The sequence below is a fragment of the Corvus moneduloides genome, chromosome 8 (genome assembly GCF_009650955.1).
Source record: "Corvus moneduloides isolate bCorMon1 chromosome 8, bCorMon1.pri, whole genome shotgun sequence".
Classification (NCBI taxonomy): Eukaryota; Metazoa; Chordata; class Aves; order Passeriformes; family Corvidae; genus Corvus; species Corvus moneduloides.
In genome coordinates this window covers 4655979-4683090 of record NC_045483.1, presented here as the reverse complement: position 1 = coordinate 4683090, position 27112 = coordinate 4655979, and the positions used below count along the sequence as shown (strand labels likewise).

General features: G+C 38.1%; 1 protein-coding gene across 5 annotated transcripts in view; it reads right to left on the bottom strand.

Annotated features, from left to right (window-relative positions):
* ATE1 (arginyltransferase 1) overlaps positions 1–27112 on the bottom strand; it is a 70515-nt gene that overhangs the window by 25691 nt on the left and 17712 nt on the right. For all 5 annotated transcript variants that reach the window (XM_032115839.1, XM_032115840.1, XM_032115838.1 and 2 more), the window contains exons 8-10: positions 26385–26417; positions 20592–20773; positions 17613–17712 (exon numbers count right to left, since the gene is read on the bottom strand). In XM_032115839.1, coding sequence (XP_031971730.1) covers positions 17613–17712; positions 20592–20773; positions 26385–26417 — 315 coding nt within the window. The remainder of the gene's footprint in view (positions 1–17612; positions 17713–20591; positions 20774–26384; positions 26418–27112) is intronic.

Genomic DNA, 27112 nt, shown 5'->3' with positions numbered 1-27112 from the left:
GTAGCTTAGTGCACACTCCAAATAGCTGCTTTCCCCTTGTCCTCTTTCATAGAAATTATCTGAAATATTGAACACTTTCTAGCTTGTTTTTGATACTGGGAAACAGCCAACAGGTGTCTGAAAAGGCTCATGGGCTGCGAGAGAAAAAATTGCTTTCCTCTGAGGTGGAAAGGGAACATTTGGGACACATTTTGATTTTTTTTTTCTTTTCTCCTTTAGTCTTCAAGTCTATGCAGCTCCTCTTCCTCCTTTTTTATGCCAATGTTATCTTTCCCTCCCCTGACTGAATAGAACATGCCAAGGGAGGCTCTGGGTGTTTATGTTGAGCTTCAAGCTATGACCTGCTGCACATTAATATCTAAACACGCCATCCATAGGATCCAAGAAGCCAACAAAGCACTGCTTGAGATAAAGCACATCCACGACCACACTCCGACGGTTCTCCTCTCCAACACCACCGTATGAATCAATGAGATAATTCTGGTTTCAAGTTTTAAAGTCAGCACTAATTAGTATGGTTGAGAGCCTCAGAGAGGGCTGCTCCATCATCTCTGCCTTATCAGCTGGGGATGCAATTGTCCAGAGCTAAAGATAAGACACAGCCCTGGTCATCCTCTCACAGCCACTTTCAAGCACTGCTCTCTCCTCCAAGACTTCTTGCTAAGGGATTGTCCTTTCTCATTTATAAAGAGCAGTAAATGAGAGTTTTCCTTTTGATCTAATCAACTAAAGCCATTCTCTTTAGATAAAGTCACCATATCGAAGCCACTGTGTCTGCAATAAAGCCATGATCAGGATTGCACAAAAGAGGAAAAAAAAAAAGTGTATGTTCAGGAATTACATCATAAAAATTTGATGACTAGATAGACACACGCATATTTACATGAATACTTAGGAAAATTTAATTTAAAGATTTGCAGGGGGGCAGTTGTCAATCCTTTATATTCCTATTCTTTGCACTTAAGAGATTTACTCAAGCCAGTGGGTGTCCAGTGTAAGGTAGCATCTCCAAACTCAGACACAGGACATGAAATATCTGTGCCTATTCCCACTCCATACCTCCTACTCTCAGCAAGAAAGATGGACAGATATATACATACAAATTCTACATTTGTGATTCTTAAGATTTCAGTAGCATTCACTGTTTAGATTAAACCTACCAGGCTGAATTTGCCCTGGAGATGGTGTTTCACACTGCAGAGCCAACAGTACCAACATTACAAAAAGGTCCCTTCAAGATCAATAAAGTGCATTATTTACCCTGAAATTGCTATGGTACCCTGGTTCCAGACCTTTGATGACAGCAACAGCAAATTTATGGATTCTGGACTGCCCCAGGGTGACTGTTTATCCAAAGCTGAAATAATAATATCCAAATGACAGACAAGTTTGAAGACAACTCTTGAAAATGAGAAACAAAGAGAAATACTACAGGTATGGAGCTTACATAAAATTAGGACCACTTTTCAAGCGTATTTTCTAAGTAATTTTACACCACCAAACTATGATGTGTCTATTTTGCCTTCTTTACATTTCCCAAGGTTCCTTTCTCTTTTTTTCTTGTTTATATCTCCTAATCTGTGCATTTTATTAAAACAGACTACTGAAACCAAGATTGGCTTTCAGTGCTGTTACATAAACTTTGTGTTTGATGTACACAAAAAAAAGGAGATGCTGATATGAGATGGTACTTACAGGAAAACTCTACTGGATGGAATTCCAGAGACTGCCACCAGAATATTAAGAACATTAGAATATTAAGAACATTATTAAGAATACAAAAACTTTCCATAGCTTCAAATATTGCCATTTTATCTCTCTCACATGCTAATATTTAGTATCAGTGACACTAAACTGGCAGAACAGCGACATCCACACGAGACTGAAATTCCAAGGAATGTTTCTAATTCAAAGTGTACTGGTGCACATTGAGAGACTGAGATCCCCTATGAACTCAAAGGGTTGTGTGTTCAAAACATTTTACAGCAAAAATGATTCTGTGATTGTAAATAAAATATATAAAATCAGCTAACATTTACTGGAAATTGCCATTTAAAATTCAGTTGGGAACAAGCTAATTAAAGATGGAACCACACAGTTGTTCTGGAGCTGGAAGCCAGTGTCTGTCTTGTCCATATAGAGGCTACTCAAGAATGCTAAAAAAACCAGCACAATTTGAGAAACTTAAGTGGAAAACAATAATAAAGAAGAGTTAAGCTTGTACATTTGAAGGCTATTAACTTACTTGAATTTTAGCCAATTTTTTCAACAACTTCATATTTTTAATTATATTACAGAAAAAAATATAATATGAATTTCCTTTTTACTGCAAAAAAATCAAAGAGTTTGGGGGAATAAAAATCATATGATTACTGAAATTGACCTTGTTTACTTTGAATCTGCAGCAGAAATTCTTAAGGAGACCCTAGCATTAAACTTGGAAAGGGAGATTAAAAAGAACTATGACAAAAAGATAAAACCCAAGTGGGGGCCTCGAGAGGAATTCTTCATTAGAGACACACCAACTCTGTTGACTTAGGTCTAGCTCAAAAGGAGTTTATTTTGGCAGCTGGGAGAAGCAAAAGAAGAGAAACAAAAAAAAAAAACCCCAAGAAAAAGAAGTGAGTGTTTCAATCATGTGGATCCCATATCTTTCTCTTGAAGGGTTGCCATAAACTGACAGTATTTTTTGAGTTCATTAAATTAAATGTATGAAATTAAAAGTTAAAGTTTGTTTTCTTATATTTTATGTAAGGTGAAATAATCACAGGAAAAATATGCACAGCCTAATAGATCATAGCCACGCTTTATCCTTCCAGACACAATATTGTCACACTGATATCAAATAGCTTGAAACATTCATTAATACCTCACTAGCTGGAGTCACATCTAAAAGAACAGCTTTCATCTGTAGCTTATGGACATATGCCACACGAAAACTAAATTAATTCCCTGTCAAAGAGGCTTCTGCTATGTAGTTATCAAAGTAAAAACACCACACACCGTGTTTACTTAATAGAAAAAATAGATAAACAAAATTAAATTGAGAGAATTTAAATGAAAGTGAGCACGCTTTAATTTTTTTTTTCTGTACAACTGCACAGTGAGAAGCAGAAAATTAAAATTCAACAGAATTAAAGCACCTGCATGATAGAAATGGGTGTCAGGGCAGAGCACACAATCTTTTATTTTCATTTTATAAAAGCATTGGCTGTGGTTATGATGTGCCAAACAGTGAACCAATGTAAATTAGTTTCTTCATCTTTTGCAATAACGACAAGAAATTATTTTGTGACATAAGACTCACTTCAAACTGGTTTTTCTCACCTTCTAAAGCAACAATCCTAAAGGACAACAAGAAGAAAGCAGGTATATTCTATATATCTTCTTTTCAGGTACCTATGAAGTCTCCATTTACTCATTTTGTCCATGCACAACACACACATTGCTCTTGCAACTTAATACAACTGCACATCCCCAGCTCCTGGACAAAGTTGCTCAGACCTGTGCACCAACAGGCACATGGAAACCTGCTTTTCTTCCTGCCCAGTTTCTCTGGATTTCTGACATTTTTGACTCTTCTTTGCCTGCATGTCTACCTTCAGAGCTATTGTGTTCTGTGGTTACTTACAAGCCCTTTTTCCCAGTGTCTATCAGTGTCCAAGCTTTCCCAGTGTCTCTGGCTCTCTTCAGAGAGTTTTCCCCAGAGCCCCAAACCTTCCCTTCTCCCAGTTTCTCCAAAACTCAACCCTTCACCCCACTCAGAGCCCCTTTTCCAGCTCAGCTCTCCCTGTGTGACTGCCCAGACCATCACACACCACTGGGAACTCCTGTCCTGGACTTCCCCAATGTCCTGCTCCAGCCTCCAACAGGGTTCCAAAAAACCCAGCCAAAACCACACAGAACTTGCCAAAAATCCATCCAGACTCTGAGGGCAAGAAAATAAGACCTTCCCAAGGAAGTCTGGGCGAGGGTAGCCTTATACTGAATAAATAATTTCATGCTTCTCATGCCCAGCTACCGACTCAGCCTGTGGAATATTTCAAGACATAATAAATAACAGACTAATTGACAGCTTTGCCAGTTGTGAAACACTGATACTCACAAGCTGAAATACACCCCTAATTAAGAATTCAGATGCATGATGTTGGCTTAGATTAAGATATGCTATGTGGGGTTTTCAAACTTTATGCAATTAGATCATGTTGAAAAAACAAGGTCACTAAAATTTGTCAGTCTAGCTCTTTTCATTTCTAGTTGCTTTCATACATCTAAGAACAAGAAATAATATTCTGAAATCAGTAATTCAGAACAGTACAAGGTTTTTAACTTCAAGGCTTTCTACCAATACATGGTACACTAGACAAGTTTTTTTAAGACCAGCAATAAAAAATTTAGTAAAAGCCAAGTAATTTATCTTTAGTCATTTAACACTGAAATGGACACAGCCCAGTACTGAAGAAACAACCTCAAAACCAGCGGCACGTAAATGCAAATAGATGTTAACAGTAATTTTAGGATAGAAGAAAAAGAGTAAAGTTGTAGGACAAAGGTAGACAACAGCACAGTCAAGTTCATAGTACGAACTTCATTTTGCAGGATCTTAAATAAGTAATATTGTGAAATTCGTGGTAATGTATCCTTAATGCACACACAAAGATGTTATTCAGACTAAAAATCTGAAGGAGGAAAAAAGGCAGTGATAAATCTCAGTCTTTCAGTGTCTACAATTTGTATTACAAGGGTAGAGTAATGCACCTCTGCCAAAAAATCTAAACCCACTTGTCTCCCTTACATCTGCAGATTAAAAAACTGAATAAATAAATAAAAAGGCTCACTTTGCCAGTGTTCCAAGCATATGTTAGACCTTAAACCTTAACAGCAACCAAAGCAACAGCTATCTGCACAAAGGATCAACAAGTATCTGTACGAAAATTCTGGACCATCAAAACACGTGCGCTTTAGGAGAATTTTCTTCTATTGTCCCTAAAAATGTTCATTTTCATAGTGAGTTTTCATTCATGAAACAAGCATTCTAATTTTAGGCCGGTTTTGTTTGTCGAGTGTTTGTTAAACAAGCCTGCTTTGTTTGCTGGGAGAGGGGAATTTGTAAACAAAGCCTCTGTGTTCTCCCAGGAGTCCCCTCTCAGCAGGAGAGCATCCGACCACCCTGGGACCATCCCGGCACGTGGAGCTCAAGCCACAGGCCTGAACTGCAGCCATCCCTGCAGCAGGCTCAGAACAGACAAAGCCTGTGGTGCAACAGCATCACCGTTTTGCCACCCCTGAAGAGATGGCTCGTGGTGTCCCAGGCTGGAAAACTGGGAAGTGAAGTGGGACCACATCCACCTCCAGCCCAAACATCTGTGAGAGGCAAGAGCCCCAGAGCTGCAGAGAAGCAGAATGTGAACTGCCACCACAGCCCCCACCAGCTTCCCATCATCTTGCAATCACAGGGCTATGGAATGGTTTGGGTTGGAAGCGACCTCAAAGCTCAGCTCATTCCACCCCCTGCCACGGGCAGGGACACCTTCCCCTGTCCCAGGTTGCTCCAAGCCCCGTCCAGCCTGGCCTTGGGCACTGCCAGGGATCCAGGGGCAGCCACAGCTGCACTGGGCAATCTGACAGCACCCTCACAGTAAAGAATTTCTTCCAATATCTCAAGTAACCCCCCCCTCTGGCAGTGGGAAGCCATTCCCTGTGTCCAGTCCCTCCATCCCTTGTCCCAAGTCCCTCTCCAGTTCTCTTGGAGCCCTTTAGGCACTGGAAGGGCCTCTAAGGCCTCCTACAGCCCAGGACATGTTTGGTTTTCCTTCTCCTTCTCTTCTCTGCCTTAACACTCCAAACTGAAAACCAGGCTGCAGCTACATTAGCTGTCAGAAAAAACACTGAACTGAGAGAGCCCCAGGGCTTCAATGCACTCCCTCTGAGACCATGCTAAATAAAAGAAATTGATGAAAGAATACAAGAATAGGGACACTAAACAAATGTAGGAATAAGACACTGAAAACATGGCTAGACAGAGATGTACTGAATTTTTGTTAAGCTGTTTTGCAGGAAACAATAACTGCCTGAGGACACAATACAGTAAAAATAATTGTATCCTTTCAACATGTTCTTTTTGACATTGACTTGTTTTCAAACTCCTCCTTACGTTATTAAACTCTGTCTCCTTAATTATAAACAAATATTAAACTTCTAATCCTGGAATTCTTGTCAAATAAGTTCATTTTTATCACACAAAGCTGAAAAAAATGAAATTATAGTGGGAGATTTTGTAGCAGTCATTCCTCATGCAGCTTTGCAGCCATTAAGCTCATGGCTCTGTAAAACTGCCCAACACTATTCTTTTAGTTGGGCAGAAACACGTTCACCATTATGCTTCCATCTGAATTACTGCCATTTAAGGTACAACAAATGTCTACTTGCATGTGTTAGGAAAACAGACTGTTTAACATTATGTATCCCCAAAGTCTTTGAGCTGAAACATCAACACTTCAGTTTTCTCTTAATGCCAGATGTTTGGAAACTTTGCTTTATAAACAACCTTCACATTAAAAACAAGTTGGCAGCAAATGGGCTGGAATTAGTAACTATACCTATAGGCTGTATAAGTCCTGATCATTCCAAAAACCTGGTAATTCAAGGTGTATTAAACATCCACCCGAATATGGGATTAGGGGAGTATTAAATTAGAACTGCACTTACAGAAGTCTAGCACTTTGTTGCCATTCTAACAGTTTATAATCCCCGCTTTTCAGAATTAAAAATAATTAAAAATTGCCCAGGCAATCACCCTGCTTTATTTTAAAATCAATAAAGCTCCACCCAGTACTTATGTGCATGCATATCTTGAAACAAGAAGGCAGCTTCACACACTTCCCTGTACTTTTAACACACTTCTAAAATAGACAGCAAGTGTTATAAACAGTTGTGTGCTTAGCTATATATTATGTCAATATTTATTGCCATAATATAAGTTTAAATGACTAAAACTTTAATCAGTTTGAGTCAAACAAGTTTAGTTCAGATCTGCACATCTAAGGAACAGCAGCCAAAAATGTTTCTAAACATTTCTGTCTCTAAAAATATACTGTAACATCTCTACACCTTCCTCTTTTGCCCTGAATGGAAGGTAGTTAAAAGCAATTAACAACAAGCCACACAATGCCAACTGGTAAAGGCTAAAATGGAAAGAACATAAGAAAAAAAAAATCATTAAATAAATCATGGATATGTTGCCCATATAATCACTCAGCAGCCCTTGAGAGCACTAGCCCTAATAGCTGAAATAAATAAAAAAAGGAAATCAATAGATCAGTGGAACAAAAAGCTCATCTTGTCTTCTGTCCATTCATAGAACAACAGTGCATTTGTGTTGGGACAAAGACAGATTTTGGGTCCTATGTACTTTTGCTCCACAGACCCATTCTTCTTCCATTAATTGACAATGGAGTCATTTTCATACCCTTTTTTTGTCACCCCATCTCAGTGTAATTTGTGAAAACGTTTTTTATTCCAAACAAGAAAAGGGGAGGAAGCAAACAGTATCCCATGCTATTAAAAAAGACGATCTACTCCCTTGACACCTTTCTAGTAAGAATCCCCAAATTATCCAACATGTCTAACACTGCAAATAACTACTCTGAACAGTTTCAGTCCTTCCTTTTAGAACAACTGAACAAAGTTTTTGGCAGTGGTTAATTCTCACAGGACAAGCAGAAACCTCGGGGCAGTGTCTGAAAACACCAAGGGGGGCTTTGGGGTTGTTGATTTTTAGGTTTTTTTTTAATTTGTACTCAAAAAGACAACAACTCATCAAGCTCCCAGGTCTCCGCAGTAAGGCAACCTTTGAAAGCCTTTGGGAACTGATTTTATTACATTAAGAAAAAACTTTAAAGAAGCTGTAACAAAAATGTTTCACTTCTCCACTGACCCTCCTGCTTGGGGCCCTGCCCTATGCAGCCTCTCAGAGCCCTCATGGATCTTTGGGAAAACTCAGCACCACCCAAGCGCCTGCCAAGCTCCACAAACTTCAACGACTGTCTCTAACACCAATTAAAGAGAGCACAGACTTGTTTTCAAATTACTTGCATCTAAATAATGGTGGTGGCTACCACAGGATAACATAAATTAATCTGCTCCCCTGCCAGGGACGTGCTGCTGGTGTGAAAATACAATTAATTACCATCATCTGCAACCCAGTACTATCATAGCCTTGCTCTAGGTTTTTATTCCTCATTTGTTACTTTGAGCTGTCACTTCAGGTATTTACCATAATACTATAAATAATAATTTACTACAATAAAGTAGTAAACTCATCCAGGAGATCTCCATAAGCACTGGAAGGGAAAACCATAAAACCCTCTCTGCCCTGTCAACTCACTTAATGCAATAGTCTTTCCTGAAAGAAAGAAAAATGCAAGTTTTAAAACAGATTTACCTAAAGCAGAATGGAGCACAGAGAAATTCAACAGCACACACACATTTGCTTTCACAGCCACATAGTCACAAACCCTGACACTAAAAATAACTCAGCCAACATCCCAATGCAGCCCATTCTGAAAACTTTGTAGTTGCACAATTCCCTTTTCCTCTCCTCCTTTCCACTCTTTCTCCTTGTCTCCAGAGGTTACTATCTTCTTTAGTACAATGAAGGCAGCAACTCATGTTGTATAAACAAATGTTACAAGCTGACCTCAGCATCTGAGGGCCTAATTTTAGCCACCATTCTCTAGGACAAAAATACATTGGTTGACAAAAATCTTCTAGGATGGATAAAAAAAAATTACAAAAAAAGCTTAAATAATGAGACTTGGAGAGAAGAAGGAATTGAGGGGTATTTTTGGTGGATGGTTGATGGGGGTTTTTAGAGAAGCCCATGAAGAGAAATGTTGGTAGCCATCAGGTTTAAAAAGAAGGGTGTTGCAAAAAATCCTACAAAACCAAACACAACAACAAAAAGAAATAATACTTCTATTCTTTAGGAAGAAAAGCCTAGGTGAGACATGAAGAAAAAGAATTTCAGTGAGATGACCACTAAAGAACAAGAATATATAAGAATATATATTCTCATATACTCTCACCAAGGCAGAGAGATGTGCATGAGTCTATCAAGGGAGGCCCTTGGCACACATGTCCTACAGGTCTTAAAAGTTAACACAAATATAACTCAAGCTGTGTTGCAGTAAAGGGATGGACTACACCATCCATGATTCCACTTTTCCCTCCTGAAAATCCAAATCACTCACCTCTATAGGATTTTGGGACTCTCATTCCCATCCAAGTATTGATGTTGAACTTTTTGCAAACTAGACTGTTTAACATCAGGGTTGAGGATAAATAACAGAACCTCATTAATATACTTCTGCTCATTAATTACACTTTTACTTGGAGACTTGATACAGTTGGCAGCTAAACAAACTCAGACAAAGAAAATAATCATTCATAGTAATGAATTGTCCTCTAGATCACATGTAACAATTCAGAGAAGTGTACTGTGATACCCCTGTAAAATTAATGAGGTCTTAGTTAAACCAGGCTTCATTAAAGTATCTCCCATTAAACCTTTCCTGGAAAATTGAAGAGAAAACATCTCTTGTGTTGATTAACTGGCTTGTCAGCCAGCTCCTACTGTAAAGGCCACAAGTGAAATATGGCAGAGCCAGGAAAAGCAGGAGTTGCAGGCTTTCAGACCAAATAAATTCCACTTGACAATATTGCCTAATTAAAGCTAATATAATCAGCAAAACAGCAAAAATAAGAGCAGCTGGATTTGGAGTTACATGAGAGAGGCAATACTCCAAGTGTTGCCAGCTTCAATCAAAGTAGTGCACAGATAAAATTAACCAGTTTCAGTGACTCACACTTTGGTGACAGATTTGACTTTTCTGTAGGACACAAGAACTTTAATATTTTGCTCAACATCTGAAATCTGGCCTGGTTATGAACAGCTTCACACAGGGACTGTGTCAGGAAAAGTGAAGAGCATTATCTCAATACTTATGTTTTAACCTTTTCCACCACAGCACTGCACAATGTCCATCTCTGAATAGTCAAACCCAGTCACTTTTGGGAATTCCCACAAAGAGACATTTACAGAGACAAAATTCAGAAGGAAAGGGGGTTAAGTAGTGTTTGAGGACCGTCCAAAATGATTAAATCAACAAAAAATGAAGTGAAGCTGACGAAGCAGCACTGCATCAAATTCATTTGCTCAATAGAAACCTTAAAAATACTCTTAATTCCATGCATTCTTACACTTACTAGCAAGGACTAATGGGTTTGTAGAACTACAATTGGAAAATTCTGAAATGGGAATTTTGACCTCATTCCTCAGATGAAGAAAAAAATTAAAGACACATGAATTGTGAAATATACTATTCCTCCTTAAAAAAATAATTAAAAACAAACAAACAAAAAACCCAAAAACACAAGAAAGCCACCCAAAACAAAATCCACAGCTCTTTGTCTCTGCAGTTCACAATTACAGTTCTCACTTTAACTGCTAGTGGTTGCTATGGAGTCCCCAAATGAGCCTTCAACTAAAAATTTAGTGTAAGTCAGAAATAAGCAGGGAATTTATGCTGAGCCATGAATTAGACATGATAAATTTCTACCAGCTACCATCATGCAGAAGATGGTTTGCCTCAGGTTTATTAACATGATCCTGCAAAAATCTTTTTAGTAGGTCCTTTTGACAGAGACAGGCAAGTTACCTCTAGTAACTCTGAAAACATCCACCAGTACAGAACTGGCCAACAATTTAACAAACTGTGCCTCTTACCCTTGGGTTTTTATGAAAATAAGGTAGGATTTTCACTCACTTAAATCTTACAACGAATTAGCAAAATCGTATTTATTGAAAAAAAACCATTATAGTGAAGTGGTCCCAAACTAATAGAATTCCTGTAACAAGTAACAGGTGTAGAATGCATCCCTGCTGATGTGCAAATGTAGGTAGTTAATGCCACATTAATCACATTTCTATGTTTATTCTTCACAACATCTGAACTGGGAATGCTGAACATACAGAATATTTTTAGGTTTTTTAAGGACCACATGAAAATAACTTGATCCAAACGCAGTTCATTTTCTCAAGGTGCAATAATGAAGAAGAAACTTGCTGACTTCAGAGGTCAGCTGAGACCTACAGAACAAACATCTTCTGCTCTGATAAAAGCTTAGAAATAATACAATCAAACACAAATACACATATGTCCATCTCATTTCTGCTACAAACTTCAGTCATTGTAAATTCCATAAACAACTAAAAAAGTAACATGGATTTCTAACATTAGGAACATAAACATTTCTAACATTAGAAAAATAAATCCCCAGGGACATGTTCACTTCTCTCCCAAGGGAGTTCTAACTGACCAAAAAATTAAGTCCTCATTGAAAATATTTTACCAGGAAAAATAAAGTTAAGCAAAAAGACACAGCTGGGATCTGTGATTGTTTCTAGCAGAAAAATGGGATTGCAGAAAAATACTGTATGAAATTCAGCACAGCTTCAACACCTGTACTGAGGAAAAACAGCAATAACTTACCAATCACATGCAGTAAAAAGTTTAGGGGAAAAAAAAAAGTAATTGCATTCACTGTCTTTACCTGCAATGAAAACATGTAAATAAACATGGAAACTGATATCCTGCTGTAAACAATTGTCCCCTGTCAGCATTCACTTACAGCTGTTGCTATCCAGAGTGGCGCATCTCTTTATTCCTGCCTGTTGATGCTCATAATAATGTGGTTTTCACAACCTCTCTACAAGTGTCTTAAAGAAAAAAAAACCTAGCAAGTGGCCTCAAACGCTTTGTAAGAAGCTGTTAAAAGTAAGTAAGAAAAGCTTTTAAATATTTATCACTAGCATGACATCAAGAACTAAAGAAGGAATAATTTTTCACCCATGGTGTTTTATTCTGTCCCACATTCCCATAGTTGTTTATCCCAACACGTTAAGTTCCATTTATTTGGTGCAGGCTTTCAGATAAGGAAAGGTGAAAGGACAAAGCTTTTATGGAAGGAAGAAGCAAAAGGAAAAAAGATTTTAAAAAGGGAGCAGCAAGCTGTAAGGGATTCTGCAGTCCTAAATAGAGCACCTGCCTTCTCACAGCCAAAAACTAGACATCCCTCCTAGTCAAAACACATTTGATAAAATACATGTTGAGAGATAAGGACTTTTGCACTAGGTACACCTTGAAGGAATATTAAAGCAGCTTGATTTCCAGAAGCATTTAACACATGTACATCAAATCAATCATCCAAAATCCTTTTGGAAGTCTTGGCCATTTTAAAAACTTCTCAAAACCGCTTTGGGTTTTAATGCCCAAACTGCAATAGAATTCAGAGTTGTCTTTCTCCTCAGGCACTAACCCAAACCATCAGAAAGAACAGCTGGGGTAAGCCCAGAGCTCTGAAGAAATCAATGTTCAAATTTAGCTGCTGATGCTCATGCAGAGGAGGATCCCAGCCAGTGGGGAAGTTCAGTGAGGACATGGAAGGAAGGCAGGAGGCAGATGAAAATGATGTTAATAAGACACACACAAAAGCAGGGATTACCTCCCAACTTGTGCAATTTATCATTCTCAGAGCTTTACTACTGTAAGTTTTAGTCTTTATTATTTGCTGTTTGTTTTTAACAGTCTTGCAAAAAAAACCAAAACCACTGTGTTGCCGAAACTTTTATTGCCTTCTTAGAGTAAATAATGGTTTTACAATGCAGATACTTCATTTCTTTACTATCAAATGCTGCTGCAAGCAACAACTTGGCACTCTATAACAAGCACTGACTTTTCAGGATATTTAGTTGACTATTTATGACCTGTTCGCATAAAAAGTTGTTTTGTACTAATTGCAATGCAGATTTATTCCTATAATCTAACAAAATTAATCCTGGAAAAGCCACTAGTTTTTTCAGGGCATCTCCAGTCCTCTAAACTACTCCCAGCTCATCATATTTTCCCATTTTAAGGTAAATAGTAATACCAGTGAGAAAAGGAGGCTGAATAAAAAGATGACATATGGATGTATAAAAGCACTAGCTCTTTTTGTGTGGAACTGGTGACACATTTAGCAAAACTTTTTGCTGCTCAGTGGCAGAACCATAACAAGCATGTGCTTACACCCCCAAAATCACAGAGGATTACATTAAGGCACGTCACATTAAATCTCCTTCCCCCACAAATTTCACTTTACACAGCAAATCCGAGCTTACTGAAAACATTAACTAAATTCCATAGTGAGACATGGTGAAAGAGTCTGGACAGGGGAAGATGAGCCAGACTCCTGTGGATCTTGTGGACGTGGACATGCAGGCTACCACTGGATGCATTTCACTGCTGCACGAGGAGTGATGCTGAAATTCCTGAAAGCAGCCAAAGAAATTGGCTCTCAAGTGCCATAAAATTCCAGGGGCACTGCTTACAACCACAGTCAGTCTGAGGTATTTAGTTTAAGAATGATTAATCACAGTTGAATCAGCCTTTTGTTTCTTTTCTGACATTTCAGAGCCCTTTCTAGTATTCCATCTATCTGAAGTCTGGCCATGACTTGATACTGAAGGAGACTGTTTGAAATAATTCCATTTACTTTGGCCAGCATACAAGTCTGGATAAAGGTTTCAGTCAAAACACCTCTTCACATCATAGAATGGTCTTAAAATGGCACACAGAGATAACACGGCAAGAAGACATTAAATCTGCTGTGCACTCCAAAGTGCTCTGAGAGTTATTTACCAGCATCAGTGGGGTGGCCTCAGGGGAAGCACATCCTTGACCAAAACAAGTACTGATCCATGCTCCAACTGCAGCGTTTGCATGCAAACACCAACACTGAAAAAGCCTCACAAACCCCAGAACTAAGGAAACTCATGTAGAAAATGTCACCAACAAATCCCTCCCAACACGAGAACTTAGAGGAGAAAGGGATTTAAGGTCAACAGAGGCAAATGCAAGGCAGCAAATACACTTATTATTTATACCAGAAACACAACCTCAACATCTATTTAACGACCCTCACCACAAGACTCGAAATCAGTATCAAAGGACTGCAATGGAAAGACAAGAAAGGACCTCAAAGAGTTCAGAAGTAATTGGAAAGTGGGAATTTAGTAAGGTAGAGCCACAGAGTGAATTTTACTTGAAGGATGCAGGATAAAACAGACAGAATATCAACACAGGAAGAAAATCCAAGGTGCTCTTAAGCATTCCTCTGATATGGCTGTTTGCTAAAGGTGCTTCTTTTGCTTCTGTAATTCCATAAATATGCTTGTTTATTACTGCATTTAACTGAAAACATTAACAAGTACACATGAGAAGCAACCCTGAGACCAACCTCATTTTCAAGTAAAATACTTTCTTATACTTAAAACTTTATCACATGCTCCAAAATGCATTTGGAAAAAGACTTTGCATTGCATGATTGTGGAAAATTTTCCAGGAGACTGCTTTCCAATGTGAGAACTACCACATCTAACAGAGCCTGAGAAGGTTTCCCACAAGGTCGTGAATTTCTTCAGAGAATCATTTTAAGCTTGTATTACCCTAACCTACCCAGAAAAAATGGAACAAAGCCATTGCTTAAGGATTTTCACTGGATTTTTCCATATTAACATAATAGGACTACAGGACTCCTTTTGTCTCAATTTAATGTAGATTTTATTTTACCAGTTTGTAAATATTAACCCATACATGGGAACAAATCTGAGAGAGACTGGGAACTAAAAGATATCCTAATATTGCAATTGAGTCCCTTCCCCCATTTTAAAGTAATTTCACTGGGACTCCACTGCTTTTAAATCACATTGCAATCAAATGTTGGCTGCTTGGGAACAAAAGGAATGGGAACAGTGAGTCAAAAGGGAGCTTTATTTTAAAAACCTCTGTAATTATGTCTGATCCATGGGTTAGTTGATACTCTAACCATTCACTTTCCTGCCTGAGAATCCAGAATTCTCCAACTCTGTTACTGTGCCAGAGGAATCCCAACTTCAGGATCTGCTTCCAGGACTTTCAGGCCTCCAATCTTCCACTGGACTACACACTATCCATACACCGAATTGTACCATTTGTAGAACGAGAATCCTTCAGATGAAATGGCACACACTGACCCCCAATAACTGTTTCCCAAATCCTGTGCCTTCAGTGTAAATAAGTGCTTGTGTTCTCATAAAACACAGCTCATACAGAGAAGTGCTCCTGTGCTCAGCCTCCATTTCTGAATATCCCAGCACAAATAATGTGCAAAGAGAATGACAAGAAAAAGGCTAAAAACCCAGCAGAGAGCTTTCCAGCTCCTTCTCTTTCTTTCCTTCATTTAATTTCCTTACCTGACACCAGTTTAACAACAGTCACCCACAGCCTGTCACTCTTCCACAGCAATATCATTAAGGGAAGGGAGCCTCTAACATCTCTATTAAACTGCAATAAAGCAAAGTCTTCAACCTGTAATGCCTCTAAATCAACCAGGCATTACTGAAATTACTTAATCTGCAAAGTCAGGACTTCCCCACCCTACTTTACCACTCCCAATCACTTCACAAGAGCAGCAGCATTATCCAGATGCATTTCAGAGTTTAGTTTGATATTTTGGTTCCGGTGTTCTATTTCAGTGAGGGTAAAGTAGAACTACAGAATTAATGTCAACCTGATTTTCCATTCCATTACTTTTGTCTACTTCTGAAACAAATACACCCAGGAAAGAAATATAAAATAGAACAAAGGCCCTTGCAATTCATTTATTAGAATACTGCTGTCCCAACAGAGAGCATTGTGTGCGTGTCTGTGTGTGTTCTAATCATACATGTACAGGCTTTCTTCTTATCCTCCCCAGTCCCTGCTCCAGCTTTAATTACCTAACACATTGACTTGTGTAGACTTCTGGAAGACTAGAATGTATATTCTACCAAACCACAGTCATATCAAATAGTCATTAATTCTAAGCAAGGGAAGAAAAAGAGCTTTTGTGAGCAAAACAAAATGTGAAATACTCCCACTACAATTTAATCAATTTCCATTATTTAAGAATGAAATCTAGGAGCATTGTGGAAGTTTTATATTCTTGATGCAATCATTTTCAAATTGCAGCACAGGCTCAACAGAACACAATAAATAATACAAAGAAATAGTGGTTCCTTTAACGCACTGCCTCATGTATAAGCTTTATTTAATCCGGGTACACAAAGTTCATGGTTTTAGTAAAACACTACAAGCAGCTGAAACAAAGTTTCTCATCCATGAAATCTTTCAGAACTGAGATGTTTTTTGCCCTTATAGCCAGATTTGTTTCTTAAGTGCCCTGGTAAACTAAATCCATTCTTTTCACAAGTCCTGAACCATGCAGGCTGTAGAAGAGACAAGGGATGTTAAGTTGCAGTGTCTCAACACAAACAAATCACCCCAAACTTTTAAATCTCTCCAAAGAGTAGAACTAATCAAAACCTTTGGTTCAACCTGGGGATGGGACAGCCTTTAAGATGATTCACATGACAGAGGGCAGTTTTTTCCAACTCACCCATTTGCTTGCCTCAAACTTAATATTCTCTTTGTTTGGCCAGCAGATGGACATGATAAATTCAAATTGGCAAAAGGGACACACACACACCCACACATCATCTAACAAAACAAGAGGCATTTGTTATTTTCAGAAGACTGAATCATCATGGTCACCTGTAGTGTAGGCCATAATTAAGATAAAATTCCTTCACAACCATCACTTTAATGAGCCTCACAATTTTTTGGCTATTTGAAAACCAGCTGAAAACACTGCCGATTTTTTAACATATTTTGAGGGGGGGGGAAAAAAGGTAAGGAAAACACCGCACCTCTTTCTCTAGGTTTTGTGAGTTTTTTATCCTTCCACATTATTAACAGATAAAAATGGCTATGTGTAAGTGTTCAGCAAATTGCTATCAAAGTTCAGTACTCTGAAACTGTATCATAATAATATCTGAAAGCAATGATACATTTAACAAGAAGAGGTAACACATTCACAAGATCTAAAAAACACAAGAGAAACACTCTTAGGCACTGAGGTCTCAACAAAGGTGAAGCCAACAGGGGTTACAAAGGAGTCAGAGCAGTTGCTGTAAATGTTCCGTGGATTCTCCTGATCCTCTCCTCAAAAATCTGCTCTGGCTCCAAATCGCTGCTCACCAAACTTCTCACTGGTTTCATGAGCAGAGCAAGTCCCCAAACTCTAACAAAAAATAAAGAGGAAAACCCAGCCAAGCCCAAGAAGACATGTTATCACTGCTTGGAGTCACTAAGCAACAGTTACAAATATGCCAACCTCAAAAAGGGAGAATTTTAGTGCATTGGAAGAGATACTGTAAACACGAGATAGCCAGGTAACCAAATGACAAACTACTATCTGACAGCCTTGGAAACCTCTCCTAAGCCAAGATGTAATAAATAGCACATGCAGCTAAATTGGAAAAAAAAAAAAATAAAGCCCTAAGCCAAGTTAAATAGTAACCAACATTCAAATTTAACCATACAACGTCTACATTAAAATCCAAAATGACAATTACGAAATATTATATTACTATGAACACTGTCAAAAGCTTTGAATAACAGCACACTAAGGAAATAAGTGAAAACACACTTTACCTTGTATCTCATTTTGGGGCATGAATGAATGTAGAAACCCATATAATAAAAACAGAGATCAGGAGCTTTTTCATGAAGCTGTCTAGTAAAAGCAATTTCCCTGAGAGGGGAAAGAAAAGATTAATTACATTTGAATACAATTCTTACAGTCATTTTACCTCTTCATATTGAAATATTTTACAGTTACCTGGCTCTTGATCTATATAAAGGACTAGACTTCTATAATAAAGAATGAAGATCATAAACTCCAAACTAATGTTTTTAAAAATCTCAAACACAATAAACTGAAAATTAATACTTGGAAACCAAACAAACAAATCACCAAAATGCACAACACCATGTCAGGTGTAAAAGTACTTTCATTTTTGTGTTTTGGTCTGCCAACTGCCTGATTTGAAATTTTAATAAAAAGGACTAAGAGCCTCTATTTAATAGGTTTCTTGTTAATATTCACGTACATTGGAATTCTACAGAAACCTGGCCCAGCTATTGCATGCAGACTGGCTAACGTGGCTCAGGAAAACATCAGAGTGTTTTTAAAAAATAAGCTTCAAGGATAAGCCTCTTGTTTGTTCTATCATTTATGCTCCAGCGATTTGCATGTAAAAACATCCATCTTTATGCAACAAAAGGTATTTTTAACCATCCCATGATTGTTAGTATGATTTTCTCATTTATTCTGAAAGAAAAATGTCAATGTATTCCAAAAAAAGTTTGCTTTTTATTTTACTGGCACAAGGAAAGCACTGTTACTACAAAGACTCAGCCAGTGCTTCCTCTATAATGATCATTTTTACAGCATTTCTAACTGTGCAGATCACTTTTGTAACAAAACCCATTAAAAATGGATGCTGGTTCTTACTTTCTGTGTCAAAGGGATAAGAAGATGTCCCTGCTCACTGCAGGGGAGCTGGAATAGATGATCTTTAAAGGTCCCTTCCAACACAAACTATTCAAACTGTTCTCTGATCCAAGACACGACTATATACATATAGGAAGCATCTACAAATACTGGAGGTTCTTTATCACTTAAAATGAAACTAGTATCATTCCGTATTTCTTGATTTTTTTTTTCCTTTGATAAAATTGGTATTTCCAAGCAGTTTCTTCCCCTCTTGTTCTCTACTTACATGCCTACATATCTCAAATATTCCTCAAATCCCATCCTTTCTACAACTCAGCAGCAAAAATTCTCAGAGTGGCATGAAGTGGAAGTGACAGCAATGCAGTCCAACCTCCTTGGAGTAAAATTGGCAACAGCTTTGAAGGTATCAGATTCCTTTGCAACTTCCTAAGTCCTCCCTAACTCAACTTTTTTTTTTCCCTTTTTGAAAGAAGAACGAGGTTGGCTCCCTCCAGGACTGTTGGGAACTCATTTTTATTGCCTTAAATGCTGCAGAATTTACAAGCTGCTTTTTCACAAGTTGAGCCATGCACGCATGGTGCAGCGACAAAGCTTTAAATTTATTATGTAGAAAATTTAAAATAATTTAAAGAATTCGCAAGCATGGATTATGTCAGTCTATTATTACATAAAGTAATGTGATACATACAAATACTAAAAAACAGTTCTTAGGGGGACTTAGTGTTTTATGTTATATGTTCATCCTGCAAGGAAAAAATTAGGCTAATTCCAAGTATCCAGCATATGTAATGGAATAGTTCTAAAAATCTAGATCATTAGAGAAAAAAAGATCAATTCTAAGTCATAGGAGTGAGTTCCAACATTTTTCCGCATTTGTTAATTCTGATTAATTCTATAAAATTGTCCGATCCTAATCAAAATCCAAACAAATTCAGATTAGACCTTTGAGATACTAAATTGCACATGGCTTATCACTTATAGCAAAAGTTTATTAACTAATTGTGCTAAGAATTTCCTAAAAGTGTTTGTGCTTCACACAGCTCAAGTCGTGCCGTTTACCCACCCTGGTGGGTGACACTGAACCTGACACTGCAGCTGAGGAGCTGCACCTGCACAGAAGGTGCCTCTCACCAAGAGGCCTTGGAGAAAAGAGAAAGCTGGATCTCACAATTCCAGTGCTCCTTTTGCACCTGAGAGAGTGCAGTGCAAATCTCAACAGGTGAAAAGATTCATGCTACAGGCTTCTCAGACTCAAACTTGTAAACAGACGTGTCTGGCATGAGGCTCCAATCCCGCTGCTTCATGAGCAGCTCCCTGGAAACATCACATTTGTCTATGGCCAACTTACTTAATGCCAACAGAGAAGCGAAAAAGGTAAGAAAAAAATAGTTACACAAGTATTTCCACTCATTTGGGTGCAGGTTTTTTTCACTTATAATAACAATGGAATCATAAAATTGCCTATGGAAGAAAAACAGTAACTTGCAATTTCACATACAAGTTTCATTCACAGTGAAAAGCAATACCCACTATTCCTACTGTTTTGCAAGACCATGTTGGACAGTTAATTCAAGGCTTTAAAATTCATAGGATTACTCTCTCCATTAGCCTTTCTGAAAACTAAGATAATGAGATTAACATACCTGAAAAATATACTTAGTGCTAGTACAGCAGGAGACCACTAATTCAGAAGACAACGCTTTTTAGGTATTCTGTTATTTATGATCTCAATGTGCATAAAACTATAAAAGTGATTAATTTCATTTGGTGACTGGGCTAAGAAAAAGGTCAAAGGAAAAGTTATTTCTATTCAAACAGAAAAGGGGCTTTTCTTGCTGGAACCAAGCAATACTAAATTATTTTCAGGGGCAATAAAAATGAGGCATTTTGTTTCTGAGTGTTATTTTATCTGTAAAAGTATTTAGCTAACTAGAAAGATACATCCCTAGTCAAGGATGACAATTAATTTATTTGGAAGGCAACCAACCCCACAGCTACTTTGCTAAAGGTAGTGTTACTAGTACATATTTAGACTAAAAATAAAAGCACAAGTTTAGAAACAAGTATCAATTCCTACCATTCCATCCAACCAGATAACAAAAACATCCTCTTACCGTAATGCAGAGTAGACTCCCAAAGATAAGAAGGAAAAGTCTGGATCGTAGTACAGATAGACTGAGGACACACAGTAGGGCAGGATATCAATTACACCAACAGCAATTATCTTCCCATCCAGCCAATACTGCTGGTGGAAAGAGCCATAGCCACATTCTGGTCCGTTTGGGGCATGCTCTGCCTAAGCAAGAATAAGAGAGGGATTAACTCCCTGATGAACTTTCAGTATGAAAACAATTTTAAAGAGAATTTTAACACATAAGTAAGTACTGTAAAAATTTCTGCTGGCCATCTGTATTTAGAAAAAGGAAAAAAGGCATTTGAAAGGCAGGGAAAACGATGTTATTTACTGGATCTTTTGTGCCGTTCGCTGTACCCATGATGGGTATAACCCACATATTCACATCCCAAATGTGAATCTGATACAGCCTCTACCATCCAGCTCTTATGGTACTGACATGAAAACCAACATGATTCATCAAGATGTTAATGCATTAGCACATGCAAACAAATTCTGCAGACACCCTGTAACTTGTGGTCCAGCAAGAGGCAAAGCCGAGGGCAGGAAGCCGAATGCAGACACATCCCTGGGCTGGCCCTTCCCAAGGCTGGCAGTGGCTGCCTGGTGCCTCCAAAACTTCCTGCCACAGCAAGGACCCTCCAGATTCTCTCCTCCATGTCCCCAAGCACTGGCAGCACTTTATCCACAGAAACTGAGTTCCTCAGAGTGGCCATTAAATTTACATCAGAGGAGCATTCATAAAAAAAACCTGAACAGCTTATTCTTTATTTACGTGATGTTTACTCTCTGTAACTAACAAAACACCTTTTATCCAAGAACCTGAAACTGTGTGGCAACAAAATCTGTGGAACCTCTTCTCTGTCAGCCCACATCAGAGCAAATCCTGCAAAAACACCAAGGGACTGCCTATTGTTGTGTGCTGTGGTTTTGGATGTGCACTGAAGTTTGACTCTGGATGGGGTAAAGCACCTCGAGCCAGAAACCGATCCTTGAAGTTAAGAAGAAAATGATCTCCCTAATTTAAACTGTATTACACAACCAACTTTGGCATGCCATTTTCTCCCACGTCAAGTTTACTTTAATCCTGAATTCCACTGTGCTCAACTTAATTATCCATCTAGTCATGTTTTTCACTGCACTGCCAGGTCTTCAGAAAGCTGCTTCTCACTCAATAAATCTGACAATATTGCCTGCTATTACCAACTGTTCTGCATTACAACAGCAGAAGGTGGGTTTAATCAAGTATTTTGATACAGTAGCCCAGACTGAAGAGATGATAGGCAGAAGTTGCTCTAATTGGTACCACATGTGTCAAAAGAAATCAATCACGTGAACAAAAATAATTTCAACTGGCTTACCCAACCAGCAAGTCCCAAAATGAAGGCCACATAACAATACGTTTGCATTTTTATATAGTTACATAGCATAAAACTAGATGTGGAGCTACCAATACTCTAAAAGTGAAATGATAAAACATTTGAGAGCTCCATCTGCAGTATGTGAGGACATTAAACTCAGCTATAGTACACTAAAATGTGTTTCTCTTGTTCAGGTAAAGCACACTTATCCAACAGTTATGATTTCATTCAGCATCATCAACTTTTCAACAGACCCAAATGAAATCACATGGTCAGTGGTAAAATTTTAAGCAGGGACACAGTCAAGTAAAAGATGTTCTCTAAGGATTTCTCAGCACAGGTTAAGTTCCCTTCTCAGAGTGCAGTCAGTGACAGAAAAATGAAACATCTCAAAGCCACAGGGAAATGCGGTTGGTAACAGAACACAGACTTGCTTAAATAAGTTTCAGTTACAACAGATTTTCTCTCTTTGTCAAAAATTCATCACATAGGATTTAATGAATGTTAAAGAAGATAGTCTAAGCCACCATGGAAAACATTTTCACTCAAAGCAAAGTCTTCTGAAGTTAAACAAATGCTGTGTCTGTGTGTGACCCCAAACCTCCAAAGAGCAGCACATGGGTTTGGTCACTGGACCTCTAGAAAGTGAAGTATCAACATCAGTTAAAACTTCTGCCAAAGTACAACCTGCAGTTATTTCACTAATGCAATTACAGTGAAATGCCATGAACATAAGAGAGTCTATGTTCTGGAACAAACATAATGAGCACAGCACTGATTTCAGGCAGAACAGTCGGGGATCTCCATTACATTAAGCAAATAACATTTTAAAGAGAGCAAGACTTCCCTCCACCTCCAAAAATTCTCATACAATGTAATCCTTTGTAATGCTTGTCAGTATTACATTTTCTCCCATTTCTCAATGAATACTTGGCTCCTTTAACTTGATTTCCTGTGCACTATCCAGGCAATTTGACCTGAAACAGGTCTAGAATAAGAAACATTTTCCTGAAGCAGCTACACCATTTCACACCACTGACATCTCCATTGGGACCACGTTTGTCAAGGGTGATGCAAAATACATCAGTGACATCAGGGGAGCAAGCCCCACCAGAAAGGGCTTACCTTATCTACCCAAAATGATACATTAGCCCTGGAATCAATCTAGAGGGATTATTTAAAATATCAAGTTTATAGTCCTATTTCAATACAATGAATTATTATAATCTGATGATATTGAAAAAATCCAGGAAAAAATTGAAACCACAATTTTCAATGTTTAGACTGCCATGCATATGAAAATACAACATATTTCTTTACATGTTATTTCTCCCTGTCTTCATAACCTGCTAGCTAATGATTCCATGAACACATTTGACTGCTCACACTTTATAACCCATTATTAAAATTTAAATATTTAACAGAACTGGCATTACATATTGCCCAGTTAGTACCTCAGTGTACTAACTGCTTATGATTGAACTTCAATGATGGTGAGAGCACTCGAATTTCTTCAAAGCACATTGGTCTGTCTTTAATATTAAGAGGTGTTTTGCTTATTATAATTAACAAAAATGGGTCCTGCCCATATGTACAATGCATGGTTATTTTTCTCTGGGAGGTTTAATGAAATTTCTTATTTTCTACTTTTCCCTTTTACCCTCTGCTGTGCACAGAGGGAGGAGGAAGATATTAAATTTATGCTATCAAAGAAAAAAAAAAAAAAGGCCAGGAAACCCATGACTTCTCCACTCCAGTGGAAATTATTTGCAAAATAAGCAAAGTGATTAATTCCAGCAGTTCCTTTCCCGATGGCACACACACAAACCTGCCATATGGTAGATTTCTGTGTCTTGGTTAGCAACACATTTCCTTTCCAGAACTCCATCCTCCTTTCATTAGGGATTAGTAGGACACTCTTTACAGAGCCACATTCTGTGCCTGACTGGAAAAGTCTAGAATTTGAGCTACACTGTCAAGTACTGAGTCAGGACAGGGACATTAAGCTTAAAATGCTGAAAGGATTAGTGAAGGCACAAGAGACTTCAGTCCCAAGAGGTGCTGAGTCCCATCATGGGGATGTCTACACGACTGCAAGGAAGAAAAAAGCAATTTGCCAAAGTCTCTAAATGTAATGAGTTTTGATTTAGTCCTGAGCAGTGCATCAAACGTGAGTAAAATACAAACCTTCTAAGAAGATGACCTGGGAGCTACAGACTTGTAATGATCTCACTTATTAGATCTCCTAAAAATTAAAGCTTATCAATAAACAAAATAATGCAAAGCAGAGGCTAATGTGCTTTTTAAAGCACAAAGGTCAAGATTCACAAACATCTTTCAGTTCTTTACAATTCAAAAGCATCTCAGCATGGTTAATAGGAGAAGAAATGATCATTTGCATAACAGAAAAAAGATCACTTTCCATCATGCTGCATCTATTACATTCTCCAGACTGGTAGGTGAATCAGTGAAGACTGAATGATCTGGCAGCAAACCAAGAAGATAATTCAGAAGTATTCCGGATGGTTAAAAAAGAACTGAATGTAAATAGCTCCAGAAAAATCCCATAATACTGAGTGATCAAAAAGGTAGAGGAGATACCAAATGTTCATAAATGCATGGAACGTAAATGCATGCTGGAAAACATATTGCTATAGGCACACCCAAAACAATGGGCATAAATCACCAGTTCTTTCAAAGAGATCATTTTGACAACAGTTTTATTAAATTGTCTGTTTTATGCCTAACATCAGCCAAGATGGGAAAAAAAAAGGCTAAGCAGCAATTAGACAATAATTTGAGAATAAAACAAAATTATCCCTCGACTGTGTAACGCCATGGCCCATCCGAGTGCTGAGGCTCAGTCCAGCTGCTGTTTCAGGACGACATGGAGCAACCTGGGCAGGACAAACACTGAGATGACCACCAGTGATGCTGACACAACTGGTCCACGACATCCCCCTCACTCACTGGGCACCAAAACCCAGGAATCACCCTCAGCAGTCTGGATTTTCCTTGGAACCTTCTTCCATGAGTCCTCCCACCTTGGCAAGAGCAGGGTCCCAGCCCACACTGTTCTGGCTGAGTCCTGCAGGCCATTCCCCTGTGCTGAACCATTACATTATCACCATTCCACATCTGTCTGTGTGAACTGGCAAAATGGCAAATGGTTAAATGCAGCCTTGAAAAAGAAAGGATGAATAAAAAACCACCTCAAACAATTCACTTTACATTATGCTGTTGACTGCTAGAAAACTGCCTAGTTTTCTGCTACTACATACTGTATTTTTTTTTAAAGCATTCATTTTTTCTGTCAGAGCTCATAGCCAAAACAGAAACTAAACTGAATAATAAAATGAGGAAATAAAAAAGACAGGAAGATTTTGGGTGTTCATACTATTTGCAGCTAATGATAACATTAAAAACTCTAAAAATTACGAATTGAAAACATGTAAGGTTTAAATTTTATTTTAAATTATTTTTGTTCAAAAGAGTAAACACACTACACACTGCTAGGTTTGCTTGTGGCAACTGTTTCAGAATAAAGAATTTCAAGAATCCCTTGGCCTCTGATATATAACCCCTTTTATTTAACTTCATCTAATTGAAGACATCTGTAGTGGTGCCACACAAAATTTAATTCAAGCTTCGAAATGTCAATAAAAAGTGTCTGTAAGAAACAATATGGGTATAAAGCTGGCAGGGTAGTGTGCATCAACATCTACACAGCCATACAAAATTAAGAATATAATGGCAGTCTGCTGCCCGAGTTGACGAGGTGATAAAAGCCCTTTTCCTATAAAGTCTAATGAGCTCTATTACTCTTCAGCTTTCAGGAATGCAAAGGCCAGTGGACTCAGCAGAGAAAAGCAACAAACTCTCCACACATGGATTCACTCAAACTGCGACATATCAAATTACCAGTGTAATTACTATAACCTGACAATTTCATTACAGTCACGCCGTCCTGAGCGCTTTAAGACGAACAAGAAAGACACTGCAAGGAATCCATGGCAGTTTGCTCACTTGAAATGAAGGAACAGCATCTCTCCTCAACTTTTACCTCAGATTGTAGTCAAATACAAGTTTAGCATGTTATTTAGTAATACATTATTTTCTTTTCCTAGAAATAAATCAAAAACCAGGAAAGACATGGGGTTTTGTGCTTCTCTTAATGCAGTGCTATGAAATTCAGTGGTAGCTGATTATCTTGCAAAGAAGCCAACAGCCTCCTTTGGAAACAGAGCAGTATCTTCCTTACCAGTCAGTGGAGACAGAAATTCTGTGCCAGCCACCTCCACCTCCTCTAACAATGGTTGGCTGTCTACAGAGAGCATAGAGGACACTCATACATTCATTAAATGAAATAAATTACATTAATTGCGAACCCCCCATCCTGAATGAATACATACCTCCAGAGGGGAATCACAGAGGAATCGTGTGAACTGCATCGAGGTGGGTTCATCAGGAACATGTGCCCAAGAAAACAGCCCAAATATGCAATGCAGAGAAAGAAAACTATTAGCAATGCTTTAGGATGCATTAGTAGTCAAATACACTCTTTCAAATCCATGTCTTTGAAAAGCATCACCAGACTTTGTTTATGGAAATTTCATTTAAACCTTAAACTCTCACATTCTGTTTAGTAGTACAAATAGATATAGTAATCAACTATGCAAAGTACTTGCTTTTCTATAAAACAGAAGATGGTTTTTAAAAATATGAAGTGAGAGAATTATCAGACCTGTAATACAGGTCTGTCTCTGGTGTCCTTTATTTTAAATCACGCATTACCCTCCTCTGTGGCTCCCTGCGACAGGGAGTCTTTTCCCACTGTTCCATTGGCACCTCCCCATCACCAAAGCAAATGGGCTGGGGCCCTCACACCTCTTAACAGAAATTAATTAATTTACATTCAAAAATCAAAAGCAAGCTCATTTTAAGTTTAAAGAAGAGGAAGGGAAAATAAAAGAATGAAAATCAACCTCCTGAAAGTGCAAGCATTTCAAACCTGGATTTTTGACTCAGTACAAAATGATGTGCTGCTGATAATTCGTCTAAAAGGCAATGTTTTAATGATCTGGAGCTTGCCCAAGATTCTTAGAGTAATGAAATACAATACTTATTTACTCACTATCAT